This window comes from Sorex araneus, chromosome 3 (genome assembly GCF_027595985.1).
Source record: "Sorex araneus isolate mSorAra2 chromosome 3, mSorAra2.pri, whole genome shotgun sequence".
NCBI classification, from domain to species: Eukaryota; Metazoa; Chordata; class Mammalia; order Eulipotyphla; family Soricidae; genus Sorex; species Sorex araneus.
In genome coordinates this window covers 175879525-175897980 of record NC_073304.1, presented here as the reverse complement: position 1 = coordinate 175897980, position 18456 = coordinate 175879525, and the positions used below count along the sequence as shown (strand labels likewise).

The 18456-nt window shown below is 44.3% G+C and overlaps 1 protein-coding gene across 1 annotated transcript; it reads right to left on the bottom strand.

The window, feature by feature from the left end:
• On the bottom strand, window positions 1–17288 carry CHEK1 (checkpoint kinase 1). The gene is made up of 12 exons (XM_004604790.3): window positions 17167–17288; window positions 16403–16626; window positions 14994–15058; window positions 14669–14738; window positions 11782–11970; window positions 10357–10461; window positions 7189–7284; window positions 6494–6602; window positions 6108–6285; window positions 5619–5750; window positions 5318–5419; window positions 1–3137 (listed from the first exon to the last, which is right to left on the bottom strand). The coding sequence occupies exons 1-12, from the start codon at window positions 17229–17231 to the stop codon at window positions 3042–3044; spliced, it is 1431 nt and encodes a 476-aa protein (XP_004604847.1). The 5' UTR covers window positions 17232–17288; the 3' UTR covers window positions 1–3041.
• Window positions 17289–18456: the final 1168 nt, after the last annotated feature.

The following is an 18456-nucleotide window of genomic DNA, read 5'->3' as shown; positions in this document are numbered from 1 at the left end:
TCTCTTCACCTGCCCCTGACACAGCGGTATTTCCCCTACCAAATATTTCATTCATTTCTTCAACACTCATTATTCGACATACATTTATTGAGCACTTAACTACTTGCCAGGATGTTCAATATACAAAACACACAAGGTCGACATGGATACAAAATCTAAGTTTACATACATTTTCATGGGGAGACAGACAATAAATAAATAATTTCAGGTGGTGATCACTTCTGGAAGAAACTATTACATGATTGGTAATAATTGGGCTTAACAGGGACGTTTGGGCTCAGGTTCGGGGGGGGGGGGGGGGGAGCTAGATCCATGACACAAAGTCCTAAAGGGGTTTCCGCTGAGACACACCAACACAAAGGCCCTGGAAGGGGAAGCCCCGGACAGCGGATGCAGCGGACAAAGGCCTCGCAGCCGGCGTTACAGTGAGCCAAGAGGACAGGCGTTTGGAGGGACAGAGTCAAGTCAGAGTGAAGAGTTCAGATCCAGTCTTGGTCACTAGAAGTCACCGGAGGTGTTCTGTTTTGGGGGAAGAGGTGTAGGGGTGTTTGGGCCACACCCAGCACTGCTCCACCTGGCTCTGTGCTCAGGGCTCACTTACTGGAGAGCTGGGGGACCACCTGCGATGCCAGGTTGCTGGAAGTTTCTGAGTACAGGAGGGTGAGCACTATTTAACCTTTAAAGACTAGAATGGTGGCTCAGGACTATGAAAAGCCCGAGGGAAAAGACAGGCTGGAAAACGGCAAGAGTTGAAGTGGGAAAACAGATTTAATAATAGACACCCGGGAGAGAGATGGAGCTTAAATTCAGGTGACAGCAAAAAAAACAAAACAAAACAAAAAAAACCCAAAAAAAAAACCCAAGAGAGGTGCTGAGCTCCCAGCTGTATTTTGACAGACCAGATGCACTGAGTCTATTTACTAAATACTGTAACATTCTAGGTGCTGTGTGAGGCTCTGAGGTGAGGGTGGATGGGTGGGGGACACACAGAACTGAACAGGATAGATCAAGTTCTGGACCCAAAGAAGCTGACGTAATATATAAACCAACGGGGAAAACAGACATATGGACATTAAATTATCTCAAAATTAGATTCAATATAAGTGTTATGAAAAATAAAGGGGCTGGGGTGGAGCGTTAGTACAGTGGGTAGGGCGTTTGTCCTGCACGTGGCCAACCCAGGTTCAATCCCCGGCATCCCATAGGATCCCCCAAGCACCGCCAGGAGTGATTCTGGAGTGCAGAGCCAGGAGGAACCCCTGAGCATTGCTGGGTATGACCCAAAAGCCGAAAAAAAAAAGAAGGAAAAGAAAAAGAAAGGAAAGAGTGACAGAAGGGTGTGATTTTAGGTAAGCCAAGTAATGATTTTCCAGAGAAGGTGACACAGAGGCAAAGACAGAAAGGGAAGCACAAGTTTCAGGAACAGCGAGGACTAGTGTTCTGGAGATTGGAACGGCCAACACAAGGACACCCGATTCAGAGTGATGAAAAGTCATGAGGACAGACAGCAGGGCGGGCACCTGGCTCACATGTCAGAGCATCATTCCAACTGCCCATCTGAACGAGAGAGGCCTCGGCCCACACATGGGTCACGGTGCCTCTGCCTAGCGCAGTGTTGTCCCAGCACAAGGAGGGGACGTTTCTAATGTACTGGGCGGACGGGAGAGGATTCGTGGCTTGACAGTAGACTGTTAATCACTTCAACGATGATTCCTAGAGTTTGGGCTTCAGAAACTGGAGCTTGACATAACAGTTATTGAGATGATGGAAGTGAGGGAGGAAGAGGCTGAAGGTCACAGGTCAAAGCCGTTTCTGGTCATCATGTCCAGTGGCCTTGTGGAGGAAGCAGGAAGGCTGCAGCTCTCGGTGTCTGAAGCTCACTGAAGAGATTAGAGCCTGTGCTAACGTAGTGGCTGGCTGACAACGCTCAAGAACATTTCTTTCCTGGTTGGCAATTTACCGAATCTACTCTTAGGGGCTGCCTATTAGTTGAAACCTATTCCTCCTTTGCCTACTCTTTGGTAACAATTTTACCTGTAAGCACTGATATACAATCAACTTGAACCATAAAATTTTGTATGTTCTTGGCTTCAAAGAAGGTAATTTTATGAACTACCAAAAGGAATACAGAAATCCAAGCCAACATATCCAAAAGTTAATAAAACTTTACACAAAGAACATCTTTATATATCTAGTAAGAAGAAGAATCAGTAATCAGATTTATTTCTTTTATAGCCTTCTTCTCCCTCTTTCCTTATCACCTAAGAGCTTAGTCATCAATAAGTTCACAGAATTAACTATTCATTTTCAAAACAGAATTTATTTCTGCAATAAAAAATTAAAATATGGCTGTGAAGGTAGGATATAGAAAAATATTATACTTGTGCAACAGTAGTATTAGAAAAAAAGGTAGTTAAGCACTAGCTCTTATATGCTCAACTTCTACTCAAAGACCAAGCAGCATTTTGTAATTAACTACACTAGAAAAAACATATTCACCTGCAATTTTAATTAATAGCTGTCATTCAAAAACAGTGTTTAAATACCTGGTCACTGCCCCTTTGAAGTTGTCAGTATAAAATCCAAGGCTATGTTTTTCAAAGTTGGCTTCACATCAGAGACTAATGAACCTAACATCCCAAACGCACAAGGATTGTCTTTTTAAATTCATCCATTTGATGACACCAATAGGTCAGTAAAAATAGGACAAGGCTATATCTATCATATTCCATAATATTAGTAGAAACACTGGTGAGTTCCCGTGCCCCGAAAGCTTGGTTTCTATCTGGTGGATCTCAAGTTTAGACACTGGACGAAGAGGTATCTGATGAATTCTATTCGTCCCTTCCCCAAAGTTCTACTTAGAGTGAAGATGTAGGTATCACTTTACACAGGACGTACATCAAGACTGGAACGTGTTCGGTTAACAAGGGGAGGGGACTCTGCAGCGACTACCCAGCCAAGGAGAATCTTCTCTAGGAAGAGTCATGTCAACATAGCAGCACCATATTCACCAGGAGATCCCGGAGCCCAGGGCTCCATCACGTGGCAGGAAGCCAAACTTTCTGGCTGCTGATCACATCACTCAGCTTCCCTTTAATCTTCAGGAAATGTCTCTTGAATTCCAATCCATCACCCTATATAAGAAGCAACATCAAAAAATAATGTAAAAACAAAACAAAACAAAACCTATGCCATAAAAGCAAACCAATCTTTAGCAACAAATTGAAACAAGCATCCCTGAAGAAATGACCGTATAAAATAGTTCTGACCGGAGTCTGAGTCCACCACTCTCCCCACCACACTGGGCTCAGAGCCTGTTTCAAACATCTCTATCTGCCTTTGGGAGAAAGCTAAACCACTGCAGAGAGTAAGACTGCAGGTAAGACTGGTACGCAGCTAGGCGGTTCATCCCAGCAATACCTAACCCCCAAGCACAGCTGGGTGTAACCCCAAAACAAAGCCAAAGGAATTAGGGGGTTTTAACTACACAGCTATGCTTAAGCCAAAGTACAGTACTGGTGATAGTACAGTGACCAGGGAGCTTGTCTTGCACGCACCCAACCCAGGTTTGATCCCTGACACCCCAGATGGTTCCCCAAGCACCACCAGGAGTGATCCCTGAGCACAGAGCCAATACTCAAAAGTCCTGAGCATTGCCAGGTGCGGCCCAAACAAAAGCAAACAAATAATATACTGTAATACTAAGCCTAGTGGTGCAGTGATAAGACTGCATTCTGGGGACAGAGCAATAGTACAGCATGTAGAGCAGTTTGCCTTGCATGGGTGGCCGACCCAGGTTCAATCCTGGCATCCCACATGGTCCCCCAAGCACTGCCAGGAGCAACTCCTGAGTGCAGAGCCAGGAGTAAGCCCTGAGCATCTCTGGATGTGGCCCCAAAACTACAATAACAACAACAAAAACACAAAGACTGCATTCCATCAGGATCTTAACAATCTGATCCAGCATCTGGACAACAGTTCTATAGTATAATCCACAATATGGAACGTGAATTACTCTTCCAATCTTTGGACCCAGCTCTAAACTGATTTTACTGTCTTAATTTACAATCATTTAAATTTTTTAATTTGTGACTTACTTATACTTAAAAAAAAAAAAACACTTTTACAAGGAAACTGTCACCAAAAATATGCTTTAGAAGACTAGAACTGTAGGGGGCTGGACCTATAGCACAGCAGGTAGGGCTTGCACGCGGCCGACCCGGGTTCGATTCCCAGCATCCCGTATGGTCTCCTGAGCACCGCCAGGAGTAATTCCTGAGTGCAGAGCCAGGAGAAACCCCTGTGCATCGATCGCCGGGTGTGACCCAAAAAGTTAAAAAAAAAAAAAAGAAGAAGACTAGAACTATAGCACTGTCATCCTGTTGTTCATCAATTTGCTCAAGTGGGCACCAGTAATGTCTCCATTGTAAGACCAGTTGTTACTGTTTTTGGCATATCGAATATACCATGGGTAGCTTGCCAGGCTCTGCCAAGCAGGCAGGATACTCTCGATAGCTTGCCGGGCTCTCCAAGAAGGATGGAGGAATTAAACCCAGGTTGGCCGCGTACAAGGCAAACGCCTTACCCGCTGTGTTATTGCTCCAGTCCTCATAAGACTAAGTTTTTAAAAATTAAGTTACAGCAAGTAGGATGCTTGCCTTGCATGTGGCTGACCTGGGTTTGATCCCCAGCATCCCATATAGTCCTAATAGTGGTTTCCGAATGCAGAACCAGGAAGAACCCCTGAGCATCTCCAGGCATGGCCCAAAAAACAAAAATTAAAAAAAAAAAATACAACTGACCCTCCTCAAAAATAAAATTAAAAAATTAAGCTACATTACTTTTGTATACAGATATTTGTATATACATGTATATAGATGTTGCATATACAAACACAAAAATTCTCTGCACCTCCAGGAGAAAGTAGCCCCAGAGTACCACTAGGTATGGGCCCTCCCACTCCAAAGAGAATCTTCATACAAGAGTATTTACAAATTAAGACTATCATAATGAAATAGATAAAAAGCAAATCTGTTCTCTTCAGATGTTAAGATTAAGCTTGACTATTTTCTCCTTTATACCTTTTTATATTTTTAAAAACTTCTCTTTAACAAAGGCAAAAACAAAGAAAAAATATCACTGGGGGTCAGAGTGGGTAAGGCACTACCAACCCAGGTTCCATCCCGGGCATCCCATATGGTCCCCAGAGCTACCAGGAGTGATCTCTGAGGGCAGAGCCAGGAGTCAGCCCTGAGCACAGCTGGGTGTGGCCCCAAAACCAAACTAAAACCAAAAAATCCACTGTTCTACATACCTTAGAGAGCCGGAAATCAACTAAGATCTTCTCATCCATTTCTACCAAATTCACTTTGAATATCAGTTTATTGTTTCTCCTATCCGTTGTTGATACAGTTACCTAAGGCCAAAAAAAATGAGATTAAGCAAATGTGAGGCATAGAAAACTCTTTTTAAAAATGAACTATAACCTGAGGTTAGTGGCATATGGGTGGGGGTGTGTGGCAGCAGGCCCACCTACCTAGCCAAGCATCGCCAGGCGTGGCCCCTGCCCTATCTTGGGGGCCACCCCCAGTCAAAAACCTATCAACAAAGCATACCTGATTCATACAACTCTTCTTCCACTGGTAACCCAATTTCTCACAAGTCTCTTTCAGGCACTGGTAAGATTTATCTGCATCCAATTTGGTAAAGAATCGAGTCATTCTTTTCACCAGACGCTGCCAGGGGTTCTATAGAGCAAAGAAGAGGAAAGCTGAATAAAACGCTTTTCACCTAAAGCAGTTACAGCACAGCTATTGTCTGAAAATTCCTTTATGTGAAGGCCTCCTCTAATTCTCTCTTCCTCACCAAAGACTTCCAAGATTTATACCTTTAAAGAACACGTTAGGGCCTAGAGCCGACCCATATTCAATCCACGAAACCACATATGGTCCCCCAAGATCACCTGAGCACAGAGCCAGAAGTAAGCCCTCTATGTAGCCCAGGTAGCCCCCGCACCCAGCAATTTAATTAATTAATTAATTAATTAGTTAGTTAGTTAGTTAGTTAAAAGGGCTTTAAGTATTTGAAAGACCAAACTAGCTTACCTGTGAAGATCCTGGGGTGCCCAGTAATTGGCTATTCAGCAGCATGTGGTCAGGACATGTGGGCTGGGAAAAGCTGATTCCTTGGACCAGTTTATCGATGTAGGAGGGGCTGGAGTCCCATAAGGAAAGGCCTGTCCGTGGTTCTGGCTGGGAACTGGAGTACTTCACATTTTCTTCACTGAGGCATCAACGTACAGGAAAAGCGTATCTTTAGATAAAATCTACCAGGTTTTCCTTAAATCACACCATCACTTTCACACAGATTAAAGTCAAAATTATGTAATGTGAAACTACATAATAATAAAAACAATATTAATCATTCAGAAGCTAGTTCCACAAGGAATAGTATATGGAACACCTGGCTGATCTTGACGAACCAATCTCACCTGGGAGCACCGTTTGATGGAGAGAAGTCCAAACTGGAGTGAATATGCTTCGAGAGCCCGCCAGGAGACTCCGATACACCACCCGAAGTGACTCGGGGCCTCTTTGCCCCTGGAAAAGAAAAGATAAATACCAATACTTTCAGGTATTCTGCGTATATACCTTTTAGATCAACCCAACTGGCAACTTGAAGCATAAAAGCATATGGAAACAAAATGCCTTGAAGACAAACCATGGCTCTTCCCAGCATGGTTCTCACAAGAAATGGAGTGAAAACTCACACTCACTTTTCAAGTTACACATTTCATAAAACTGACTAGTAGTAAGAATGTTGATACTAAGGCTTTAGTTTGAATGGTACCACTTAATGGTAGCAGGACACCGGTCTCAAAGGGAGAGGTCCAGCCAAAGGATGAAACAGACATTCGAGAATGAACATTCTACAGCACTCTTGGGTCCTCCAGAAAAGCTTTACCAAGAGTTATCATTAGACCAGGAAAGGTCTTATAAAAGCCACTGGCCTCACCCAGACCCTCAGTCCTGTTTTTCTATTGCTTTTCTCCAAATGGTTAATTCAAAACTCGTCACTCTTGCTAAATTCCTAAGACACTCTCCAGTACCAAATTACTTAGTGTATAAAACCACTTTCCATTTCACAGAAAAAAAAAAAAACACCTTTGTATTTTAAGGATATTACCTTTCTTGAGTGGCTTGTTATACCATCGGTCTTTTTTGATGTCTGGGATAGTGATCCTTACTGATGGATTCTCTACTAGGATTTTATGCAGCAGGGCTGAAGACAAACATTAAGACAACATTAACAAAAGAATCGTGCAGAGAAGGACAGTCTATAGTGTGTGCTTTACTTGGAGCTTTACTTGGCTCCTTCAGTCCAAACATTTCTGGGGAAGAGAAAGAATAAAGCTACCCAGTCACTGCCTCCATGTCTTTAACGTGTCATACAACGATTCTTTGTTACTGTCCAAGAATATTCGTCTTGGTTGTGCGTCCCCAAAGCCTTCAAACATGACATTAACAAGAAAGATGCAAAACACCCTTGTCCCTTCTGAATGTCAAACTTCATGGTTCTAATATATCATAGTAAGTCCTCATTCACAATCTTACTAGGAGAATTTATTTTCCAGTTACCTTTCTTTGATGATGGTGGTGGCTGGTGGGTAGGTGAGGGGTGCTGAGGATTGAATCTGGAGTCTGTATCTTTGAGTTATATCCCCAGCCCCTGCAGTAATTTTTTAAAAATACTCCCTACCGGGGCTAGAGCAATAGCACAGCAGGTAGGGTGTTTGCCTTGCATGCGGCCAACCCGGGTTCGAATCCCAGCATCCTATATGGTCCCCTGAGCACCGCCAGGAGTAATTCCTGAGTGCAGAGCCAGGAGTAACCCCTGTGCATTGCCGGGTGTGACCCAAAAAAGCAAAAAACTTTTAAAGAAATAATATAAACAACAACCATGTCCTGAAGTATCTTCTTATCTTGATAAATAATTAACATCTCGTGATAACAAAACCAATTTCTATTTGGGGGAGGCACATTTGGCTCCCGAGCTCTATGATCAGAGGTGACATTTGTCTCTGTGCTCAAAAGACCATGTGCAGAACTAGGATTCCAACCCTGGTGCCCGCAGCCAGACCTCTCTATCTCTCCAGCCCCCCAAACTAATTTGTTTCTAGTGGACCAAACATTAAATGTAAAAGTTATTACAGTCAGCAAAATAGTTTCGAGAACAAGGTTCTTGACATGCACGTGACTGCCCTGAGTTCAATCCCAGCACCACATACGATCCCCTGAACCCATAGGAGTGATCCCTGAGCTCAGCCAGTGTCAGCCCTGAGTAAAGCGGAGTATGGATCCAAGAACCCTTCCCCACAAAAAAACGCAGACAGGGGCTGGAGGGGGTAGGCTGTTTGCCTTGCACATGACAGGCTGGGTTCAATTCCCGGTATCCCATGTGGTCCCCCAAGCACAGCAAGGAGTAATTCCTGAGTGCAGAGACAGAAGTAACCCTTGAGCATCGCTGGGTGTGACCCAAAAAGCAAAAAACAAACAGGGGCTGGAACAATAGCACAGCGGGTAGGGCGTTTGTCTTGCACACAGCTGACCCCAGGTTAGATTCCCAGCATCCCATATGGTCCCTGAGCACCACCAGGAGAAATTCCTGAGCACAGAGCCAGGATGCACAGAGCCTGTGCATCGCTGGGTGTGACCCAAAAAGCAAAAAACAAACAAACAAAAAAAAAAACACCAAAAAAACAACTACACAGACAAAGCAAAGCCATAAAAACACAAATGAAAATACTGGGAGTTTTCTCCTAAAAAAAAAAAAAAAACCAAAAACGACAGAACTCTAAAATTTCTATGGGAATTCTTTTTTTTTTTCTTTTTTTGCTTTTTGGGTCACACCCAGCAATGCACAGAGGTTACTCCTGGCTCATTCACTCAGGAATCACCCTTGGCGGTGCTCAGGGGACCTCTATGGGAATTCTTTAATAAAGTAGCAAAGACCCCTTCCTAATATGACAATATATGCAGAAACAACAAAGGAGAATAGATTTGAACAAAAAGAAATGTAAAACTTCTCTATGTCCAAATAGCATTAACAATAAAAATAAATGGTATGGTCTTAAAAAAAATGCAAAGATGACATTAAATATTAGAAAGAAACAAAAGGAAAAAAACTTTAGAAATTATACAAAGTAATAAGAAATGCTCTATGCCAAAAATGAGCAAAATAGACAATCCACAAAAATAAAAAAAAAACTATCATATTGAGGACATATAACATCATTGTTATTAAATTTAAAACCGATTTTATAACTATGAATACAAATTTTCCAAGCCTACAAGATCAAATACTTTTAAAACTTAAAAGTCTCATTTAAAAATGATTTAAAACCCACGAGGAAGAATATGCCGAGCAGATGCCAGCCCCAAGTCTGGTACTGCCCGCCTGACCACTCCAGTCGCTCTAGCCTGGCCCACAGTGGGCCCGCCTCTGCCATACATGACACCCTTTAAACAACTTCTTACTTAACATGTGTACAAAGATTCAGTTATACACAAGTTAAGATGAGTGCTAGATCATCTTAAAGCGAAAAGATCTTCAAAATTTAAATCTGCAGCATCAAGAACTGGTTAAGTATACTTAACTATAGGTCAGGCATATCCACAAAACAGGTACCAAGACAACCTTTAAAAACAATGATGCAGACCCACTCACAGCCATGAAAGCATGTGCACGGGGCTGACAGCAGAGACAGCAAGACGCCTGCCCTGGGTGCAGCCCACCCAGTTTGACCCCCAGCACTGCATATAGTCCCTGAGCAAGTGTCACCCCCCCAGCCCCCAGCATGGCTATCCACTCCCAAGAATGACCCCTTGTGTTCAGAGCCAGAAGGAGCCCCTGAGTCCTGCTGGGAGGTGGAAGTGGCATAGCAAGCCCTCTCCTCACCAAATAAACAAAACCCTTACCAAAAAATTGTGAACAAAGCAACATAATAGGTTACAAAATAGCAAGTCTAGTGCAACTTCCCATTCTAGGAAAACATAACATGTAACAACTTCGGAACATGCAAATGTAACATACCTTAATAACAAAGTATTAGAAGCAGGGGTCAAAATACCCAAAGAAGTGACTTAGACTGCAGGGTCCCACATTCCAGACAGCTGGCAGCCATAGCAGCTGTCTTTAGGCATGAGGCTGCAAATTCACATCCCAGCACCACCCTGGTACAAAGGATGACCCAGATGGCACTGCCCTCTGGGACCCCGAGCGCCCCGTAACCAACTGCGTGCAGGTATTACAACTGCGAGTATGATGTCTGCCAAAACAGATAACCCAGTTTACCTAGAGGAGCAGAATCGATCTTTTTCCAAGGGTTGAGGTACGTTTTTTTTTCTTTCCAGTCAGAATATTCCTGACAACTATCACTGGGCTGGTCCCATGGCAATTCTGAGGGGAAAAAAAAAAGTTAAGTTAGGGGTTTTTGAGCCTTGACAGTGACACTATATAGAAATCACGGTAAGGGGGGGGAAACAATACAAATTGATTTAATTTCCTCCAAATTACCTTAATATTCTTCAAATTAAGAATGTCAACTTGCAGGGGGGAGGAAATAAAACTGGGGCACTGGGAGCTCCCCAGGGGTGCTCAGGAGGACTGGGGGCCTCCCAGCTACTCTCATCCAAGCAACTTGATGCAAGCAAGGAGGATGCATGCTGCCTGGTCCCACCGGTGCCAGGAGTACCCTGGCCGCTCCAGCGATGTGGGGACCTCCTGGGCTCTACCTGACAACGCTCCGAGGACCAGGTGTTGCATACACTAGCCATGCACCTCAGCCACTGGACTGACTATTGCAGGGCTCCAGAAATCTGAGGCACATATAAACCACCATTTATAGATATATAAATGTGTATAAACAAATATTAAAAGAAATAGCTTCTATACTTCAGTTACTAGCAACAGCACCTTTATTCATTATCTATTTGTTATTGGGGGATGGGAGTGCAGCATTCCTGGAGGTGCTGAAGAAAGAACTACTATTGGTTCAGTGCTCAGGAGACCTCAGGGTGCTGGAGATTGAATCCAGGCCCAGGCCGCCTGCAATGCATGCACTGAGTCAGCAATATGCATTCTTTCATTCTGTTTTTATTTTTTTGGGGGGAGGGGGCGAGGCACACCCAAGTGATACTCAAGGACTACCTCAGCTCCGTATTCCTGGCAGTGCTGGGACTTGAAGCAGGAATATAAGGCAAGTGCCTTAACACCTGTACTACCTCTCTAGTCCCGGCAAGACACAGTTTTTAACAAACAAAAACCCTTCAGAAACCAAGAAGCTCAAATGGTTTGTGTGGGCCAGAGTGGGTGGGGTAGGGCGTTTGCCTTGCATGCAGCTGACCCAGGTTCAAATCAACCCTTGACCCAGGTTCAATCCCCGGCATCCCATGTGGTCCCCCAGCACCTCCAGGAGTACTTCCTGAGTGCAGAGCCAAGAGTAACCCCTGAGCATTGCCAGGTGTGACCCAAAAAGCCAAAAAAAAAAAAAAAAAACCAATCAAATGGCTTGTGTGTTGTTCTGCATGTGGGAGGGGAAGGGTGTGACCCCAGGACTGCAGGGAAGACCCCAAAACCCACAAACAAACAAGTAATTAATCCGGATTAAACTCTTTGTTGTTCTTATATTTATATCATACACAAACATGAATTCCCTTATTTTGGCAAAACAAATCTGATTTTCCGTGTAGAGTTTAACCATTATTAAGCAACTCTTACCTCCAGCCAACATGGCTGTAAGTACTATTCCACAGGACCAAACATCCACTGGTTCTGCATGAAATTCTTTCCTTTTTAGAAGTTCGGGAGCAACATAAGGTAAAGTACCGCACATCTTATTCAATAAACGTTCCCGATTATTATGCCGAAACACTGTTGCCAAGCCAAAGTCAGAGATCTTGAGGTTATCTAAACCAAAGGAGAAAAATGACATGGATAAAAATCTCTTCTTTTTCTCGTTTTTTTTATAATTTACTAAGGCACCATGATTTACAAAATTACGCCGCATGACTGAGAGCTCTGGGCACACAATGCTCCAACACTAATCCCATCAAGAGTGTCAATTTTCCTCCACCAAATGAGAGAAATGTTCTGTAAATCCTTAAAGAAGTTAGGCTTTACTGGAAAAACATAAGAGAGATGATTAAAAAGAAATTTCAGAAAGGAAAAAATAAGAGATAGCCTCATTTAACTACAACTAGAAAATGACCTTAACCTTTCTCTTAGCTTAAGAGAACCATGAATACACCAAATGCTGTCTCAGGTGAGGTGGAGGCAATGGAGGAGGCTAGGAAGAAGGTCGTGAGGTTATGCAGAAGCACCAACGACAGACCAGGCATGACTTTCTCAGCAGCAAACAAATCCAACTGGCATGCTCTTGTGGTTTACACAAGAACTCAAGATCCAGAACTTGTCAAGAGGTTGATCAATGGAGGAGAAACTATAAAATACACATCAGAAGAGCAAACTTCTACACTAATTTCTCATCTTCAACACCCAGAGGAAGGACTTTCAATTAAACTAACACTTAGTGAACATCTACCTCTGCAAAATTGAAGATCAACAATAGGTAACTCTGGTGAAGGTCATGGAAATAGAGACCACCACATAACCCTTTCACAAGGAAATCAAAGCTAATCTTAAGAGTTAGGAAAGACTCTGGGGCTGGAGCAATAGCACAGCGGGTAGGGCGTTTGCCTTGCACGCAGCCGACCCAGTTCAATTCCCAGCATCCCATATGGTCCCCTGAGCATCGCCAGGAGTAATTCCTGAGTGCAAAGCCAAGAGGTAACCCCTGTGCATTGCCAGGTGTGACCCAAAAAGCAAGAAACAAAAAAGTTAGGAAAGACTCTTCTATGATCAAGGATATCAACTGGTTTTCTTAGCGGGTATAAACTACCAAAGAGCTCGGTAAGAGAAGATTTTAGATGTACTTTATCTAGTGAGTCTGGCGATGTTTAAATTCCTTTTACAACATTCCTGATAATTCAGTTCTATACTTAGTACATTCAAAGGCAACCTACTCAGTCTTTCAACAGATTAACTGGGGTGTGTGTATGTCAGGGGAGATCTTTGTACTTACCCAAATAGCTTCTGCAGAGTCTACCCATATATTCTACTTCATTGTATGTTTGTGTGGCAGAGGACTGAACCCAGGGCCCGACACATGAAGCATGAGCTCTCCCCTGAACCAGCTCCCCGGCCTCTCCCCCACAAATTCTGAAAGACTGTATTTAATAATGAACAAGTTTCCCCTGCATTCCTTCAGTTATCTTATTTTACATGATCTGTAGCCCTTCCACCGTTGTGGTCTTTCTGCTATAAAAGCACTGTAGTATGGGCTGGAGAGACAGCAGGTAGAGCGCTTTTATGGGGAAGACTTGCGATCCATAGGGTCCCCCAAACCCCACCAGGAGTGATCCCTGAGTGCAGAGGCAGGAGTAGGACCTGAGCACCACAAGAAGTGGTTCTCCCCTCCCCCACCCCCCAAAAAAGACAAAAAGCAAAAAAGAAAGTAAGTGTTGCAATAGTCTACACGCCTTTACATAATTCCTGGTCTGGCCTCACATGGGTAGTTGGGCTGTTTCTGTTTCTACATTTCTTATCCTAAGTAAGATCGCCTTAGTTTTCTAACGACCAAATCACACTGGTGACTGATATGCCACATATTGGTTACTTAATTGGTTGGTCTGTCCAATCTAAATTTTGGATTTTCTGCCGTTTGGAAAATAACTCATGAAACCCGATCTACCTCTCTGGTCTAATAAGTTTATATTCATTTCAATACATTTTTTTGAAAATCTACTCTGCCAGTAACTAGTCTTCTATTTCATTAAACAGAACACTAAAATAAATACAAAAAATACTGTCTCATGCAAGTGACTCGTTGTCTGTTTACAGTTTTTCAGTGCTGAGGGCTTCCTTCTAGGTCTGTGCTTGGGGTTCACTCCTGGTGGTGCTCACGGAACCATCTGTGGTGATGGGGACCGAACCTGGGTTGCTACATAAAAAACACGTTCCTGGACTCCAGTCCAGCTGACTTTTTTTAAATGTTGATTCTGAACGCTAAAATTTTTTATGATCCATCTTTTCCGGTTTTTACAACATCCACCAAAAAAACTATGCCACTTGCACCTTGATTCAGGTCACAGAGTTAAAAGAACACACAGAATGCCACTAAGATCCCAGGCATTCTAACAGAACTTCTCTTGAGCAGCAGAGAGCTATTTATAGCAACTCTTAGTTACTCATGTGGAGAGCTGAGCCTGCGTCTATATCAGACATCCCTGTCGCACCACAACTAATAGGACAGACTTCTGAAGTCCAACTCTACTGGTCTCTAGAATTTCCTGGATTTTCCCACCCTGAAATTTTAGCAATACAATAGTAATGACACAGGGACTGGAGCGATAGTACAGCAGGAAAGGTGTTTGCCTTGCATGCGGCTGACCCGGGTTCGATCACCGGCATCCCATGTGGTACCGAGCAGAGCCAGAGTAAACCCTGACCTAAAAAGACAAACTAATGATAATAAAAAATAGTAGTGACACTGCCTTGTATAGTTGAATATAAAAACACAAGAACAGAGTAAAAATACTAAACTTACCCCTCTCATCCAATAAGAGATTTTCAGGCTTAATATCCCTGTGAGTTATTCCAATACCATGCAGATAAACCTAGAGGAAAGCATACCAGATTTGGGTTACTCATTCCATTCATAATTACTTTCTGCAAGGTGGGACTGGAGTACAGTGAATAGGGCATTTGCCTTGCCCACGGTTGACCGAGGTCCAATCCCCGGCATCCCACGTGGTCCCCTGAGCACCACCTTGAATAATTCCTGAGTGCAGAGCCAGGAGTAACCCGAGCACTGCCAAGTGGAGCCCCCAAAATAAAAACTTTCAGTAAGTATAAGAGACAATTGTACCTACCACCCCTGCCATGAGCTGATGGAAGAACCTCTGAGCATCTTGTTCAGGCATGCCTATATCTGGTTCTAAAACAATTACGAATGCAAATTAACCAAGTAAATATAATCACACATTAGCCACATTTCCTGAATCTAAGATTAAACACTGTGACTGTAATCTAGCAAACAAGATTTTTATAACAATGAAAAACTAAAGCCCACTAACTCATATAATACCTAATAACTCCTTTTTCCTATCTGTTTTATGGTGAAACAATTTTCAAGTACAATGCTAGACATTTAATCACAGGATAACAACAGCATGACAGAATACATCACAAAAATAATGTACTACCATCAAATGAAAAATGTAAAACACAAACGAACAAAGATGAAAACCCTTGCTTATTCTATACTATGATTTATTTGATAATATCCAAAACATCCCATAATTTCTTCTAAATGCTACACCAAAATTTTTACTACTCCTAAATCTTGACTCATAGTGTAACCATAGCAAACAAACTACAAAGTATGGAAAAATAGATTTAAACGTCATACATGACTCACAAAGGCTTGGTAAGCTCCTTCAAGTTTTATTCAAGTTCTCAGGGCCAGAGGAGCAGTTAAGCGAGTAGGGTGCTTTATGAGGCAGACCCAGGTTCAGTGCCCCGTACCATGTAAGGTCCACAGAGGGATTCCTGAGTGCAGAACCTGGTGTAAGTCCTGAAACCCCTTTTAGACCAGTGTGGCCTAAAAACCAAAACAAACAATAACGTTTTCTTGAACCTTTCCCTGCTCTTCTTCATTTCTTCTGCACTCAGCTCTACGCTGAGATGCATATTTAAGTTTCTAATAATCAGCTTTTGGGGGATGGGGAGGACTCTTAAGTCACAAGTGGCAGGACATTAGCCTTCAAGTAGGTAATATAAACATTCAAACTAAAATGCTTACAAAGGAAAAAATGCACAGGCAAACCATACACTGTACTATTTTACTATGAGATTACAGTTTATCTCGTTTGTTTGTTTATATTTGGATCAAATCCAGGGCTTATTTCTGGCTCTGTGCTCAGGAAATCACTCCTTGTGTGGCTTGGGGGACTGTATCTGGTGCCCAGGGTTGAACCCTGATGGACAATTAGCCGCATGCAGGGCAAGCAACCCTACCTACTCTCTAGCCCCTGGCTTATCATTCTTAAATTCTATGAAACAGCAAACACTCCAAAGCCTCTTATGCAACCTGGAAATTTTTTCTTTGGTAACTCTATATATGCTTTTTGTGTTCACATAAGCAGCCACACCCCCCCCCAAATATCCAATTTCACTATCGCTTAATTATAAATGGACCATGACCATTCAGCAGACCAAGATTAAAAACACAAACATAGAAACCTTTTCTTAGAATAAGCGCCTTAAATTTTTTCCATACCTATTCTATCAAACAGCTCTCCCCCACTACAGTACTCCAGAAAAAGATACTGGATGTTGCCTTCTCTTCTGTGGCCATAGAATTTCACGACATTCTCATGATTTAGCATTTTATTGATGCAGATCTCTTTCTTAATATTCTCCGGACAGTCTATGGCTCGCTTCATGTCTACAATCTTCACCGCAACGGCTTCCTCGGTCCTTCGGTTCACAGCCAGCTGAACTCTGAAAGGGGAAAGAGAGGAGCCTCACATCCCGGACATCGGGAGTTTGCGCTTCCGTTAAAAAAAAAAAAAAACCCACAAGAGTTTCCACCTGCCCCGCCCAGACCTTGACCCCTCTCTCCTGCAAGGGGGAAACCCAGGGAACTAATTGCAGCCGCAGAGCCTGCTCCTCCCTAGGGACGCCTGCAGCGGCGAGCGCGCCCACGCTCGGGACGGGGTACCCACGGGCCAGTCTGCACACCTGCATCACCTGCGCACAGGGGCATCCCCAGCGCGCATCCCGTCGCACCTCCAGTCGGGGGGTCACTGCCCTAAGGACCTCCGGGCAGGGGCACTGGTGCCATCTCGGGCTCCAAGGGGCCCGCCAGGACATGAGCTAGAGGCCACACGGGGGGAGGGGAAGGAGGGAGCGGCTAGTGCCGAGCAGGGCAGCCGCGGTGCACAGGTTCGAGCCCCGCCGGCAGAAGGGGCCGCGCGGTCACTGCGGGCGAGGGACCGAGGGCGGCGGGGAAGGGACCCGGCCCCGCGGGGCTGCACTCACTCGCCGTACGCGCCTTCTCCCAGCGTCTGCACCAGGTCCCAGTCCTCCACGAAGGGCACGGCCATGGCTCCGCGGGCGCGCCGGCCACCGAGCCCTCCCGCAGCCGCCCCCGGCCAGCGCTTTTCCCGCCAAAATCCCGGCTGGCGTCACACTGTCGCAAACGGCGCGCGCCGGCGCCGTAAAGCACCAGCAGCGCGCGCGCGCCCGCCCGCATCCCGGGCTCAGGCGAGGTGCGGGCGCGCACCCGCGGCCCGGCCGGGGAACCGCCTGCTAGCTCGACCCTGCGGTGGTTCCCGCGGAGCCCGCGTCCACCCGCGCAGCACAACTGCACATTTACCTGCTTTACGTGCATTTTTTTAAAGGGATTTTATTTAGGTAAGCAACGTAAACGGGAAAGTATATTCTGTGGGAAGGGATCTAATTAAAACAGTGAAGGAAGCTACGAACACGGGGCCCACGGCATTTCTAATATTGAGTGTGGGCGTGTGTGCCCGGCAGCGACTGTGATGCTGGTAACGGGGCACACGCTGTCAAATGTTGCACACAAAATTCACACGTCGAGAACGTGGGGCACACAGCATTATTGACCAGAACGCTCCAGAATGCTTATCTGGGTTTGGAACCATGTTTTATATAAGTTTTATTTATTTATTTATTTATTTATTTATTTATTTATTGGCTTCGTGTACTGAAGTTGCCTAGATCGTTGGGTGCGTTTTCTCTAGTTCCATGCAGCACTGCAAAATAAATATTAGGTGATGAAGAGGAGTAGCACAGTCCCATTTGTGAATTAAGTATCTAGTATTTTTTTCCACTAGAGTAAGGAAGGTGGGTAGATGTTAGGCAGAGCAGCATAGGGAGTCAATCTAGAACCCTAATTCAATCACTAATTTTACTATTCTAAAAGAATATACTTTTTTTTTTCTTTTTGGGTCACACCTGGCAATGCACAGGGGTTACTCCTGGCTCATGCACTCAGAAATTACTCCTGGCAGTGCTCAGGGGACCATATGGGATGCTGGGAATCGAACCCGGGTGGGCTGCATGCCAGGCAAATGCCCTACCCTCTGTCCTATTGCTCCAGTCCCCACACAATGTTTTTAAGAGGCAATAGCCCCATGAAGGAAGTCTGAAGAATGAAATTTGTAAAGTGGAAAAACATTTGGGGAGAGCCAGTCTACCATGCTCAGGGCTTATTCTTGGCTCTGTGCTCAGGGATCACTCCTGGCAGTGCTTGGGAGTCCATCTGGGGTGCAAGGGTTGGCTGCATGCAAGGCAAATGCTTTACCT

Coding starts and splice junctions, on each gene's coding strand:
- CHEK1 (XM_004604790.3), bottom strand. CDS start 17,231: ATGGCCGTGCCCTTCGTGGAGGACTGGGACCTGGTGCAGACGCTGGGA. Junction 5,751..6,107: donor GCACCCCAGGATCTTCACAG/GTAAGCTAGTTT, acceptor TTTGCTCTATAG/AACCCCTGGCAGCGTCTGGT. Junction 5,420..5,618: donor AGAAGAGTTGTATGAATCAG/GTATGCTTTGTT, acceptor TTTTGGCCTTAG/GTAACTGTATCAACAACGGA.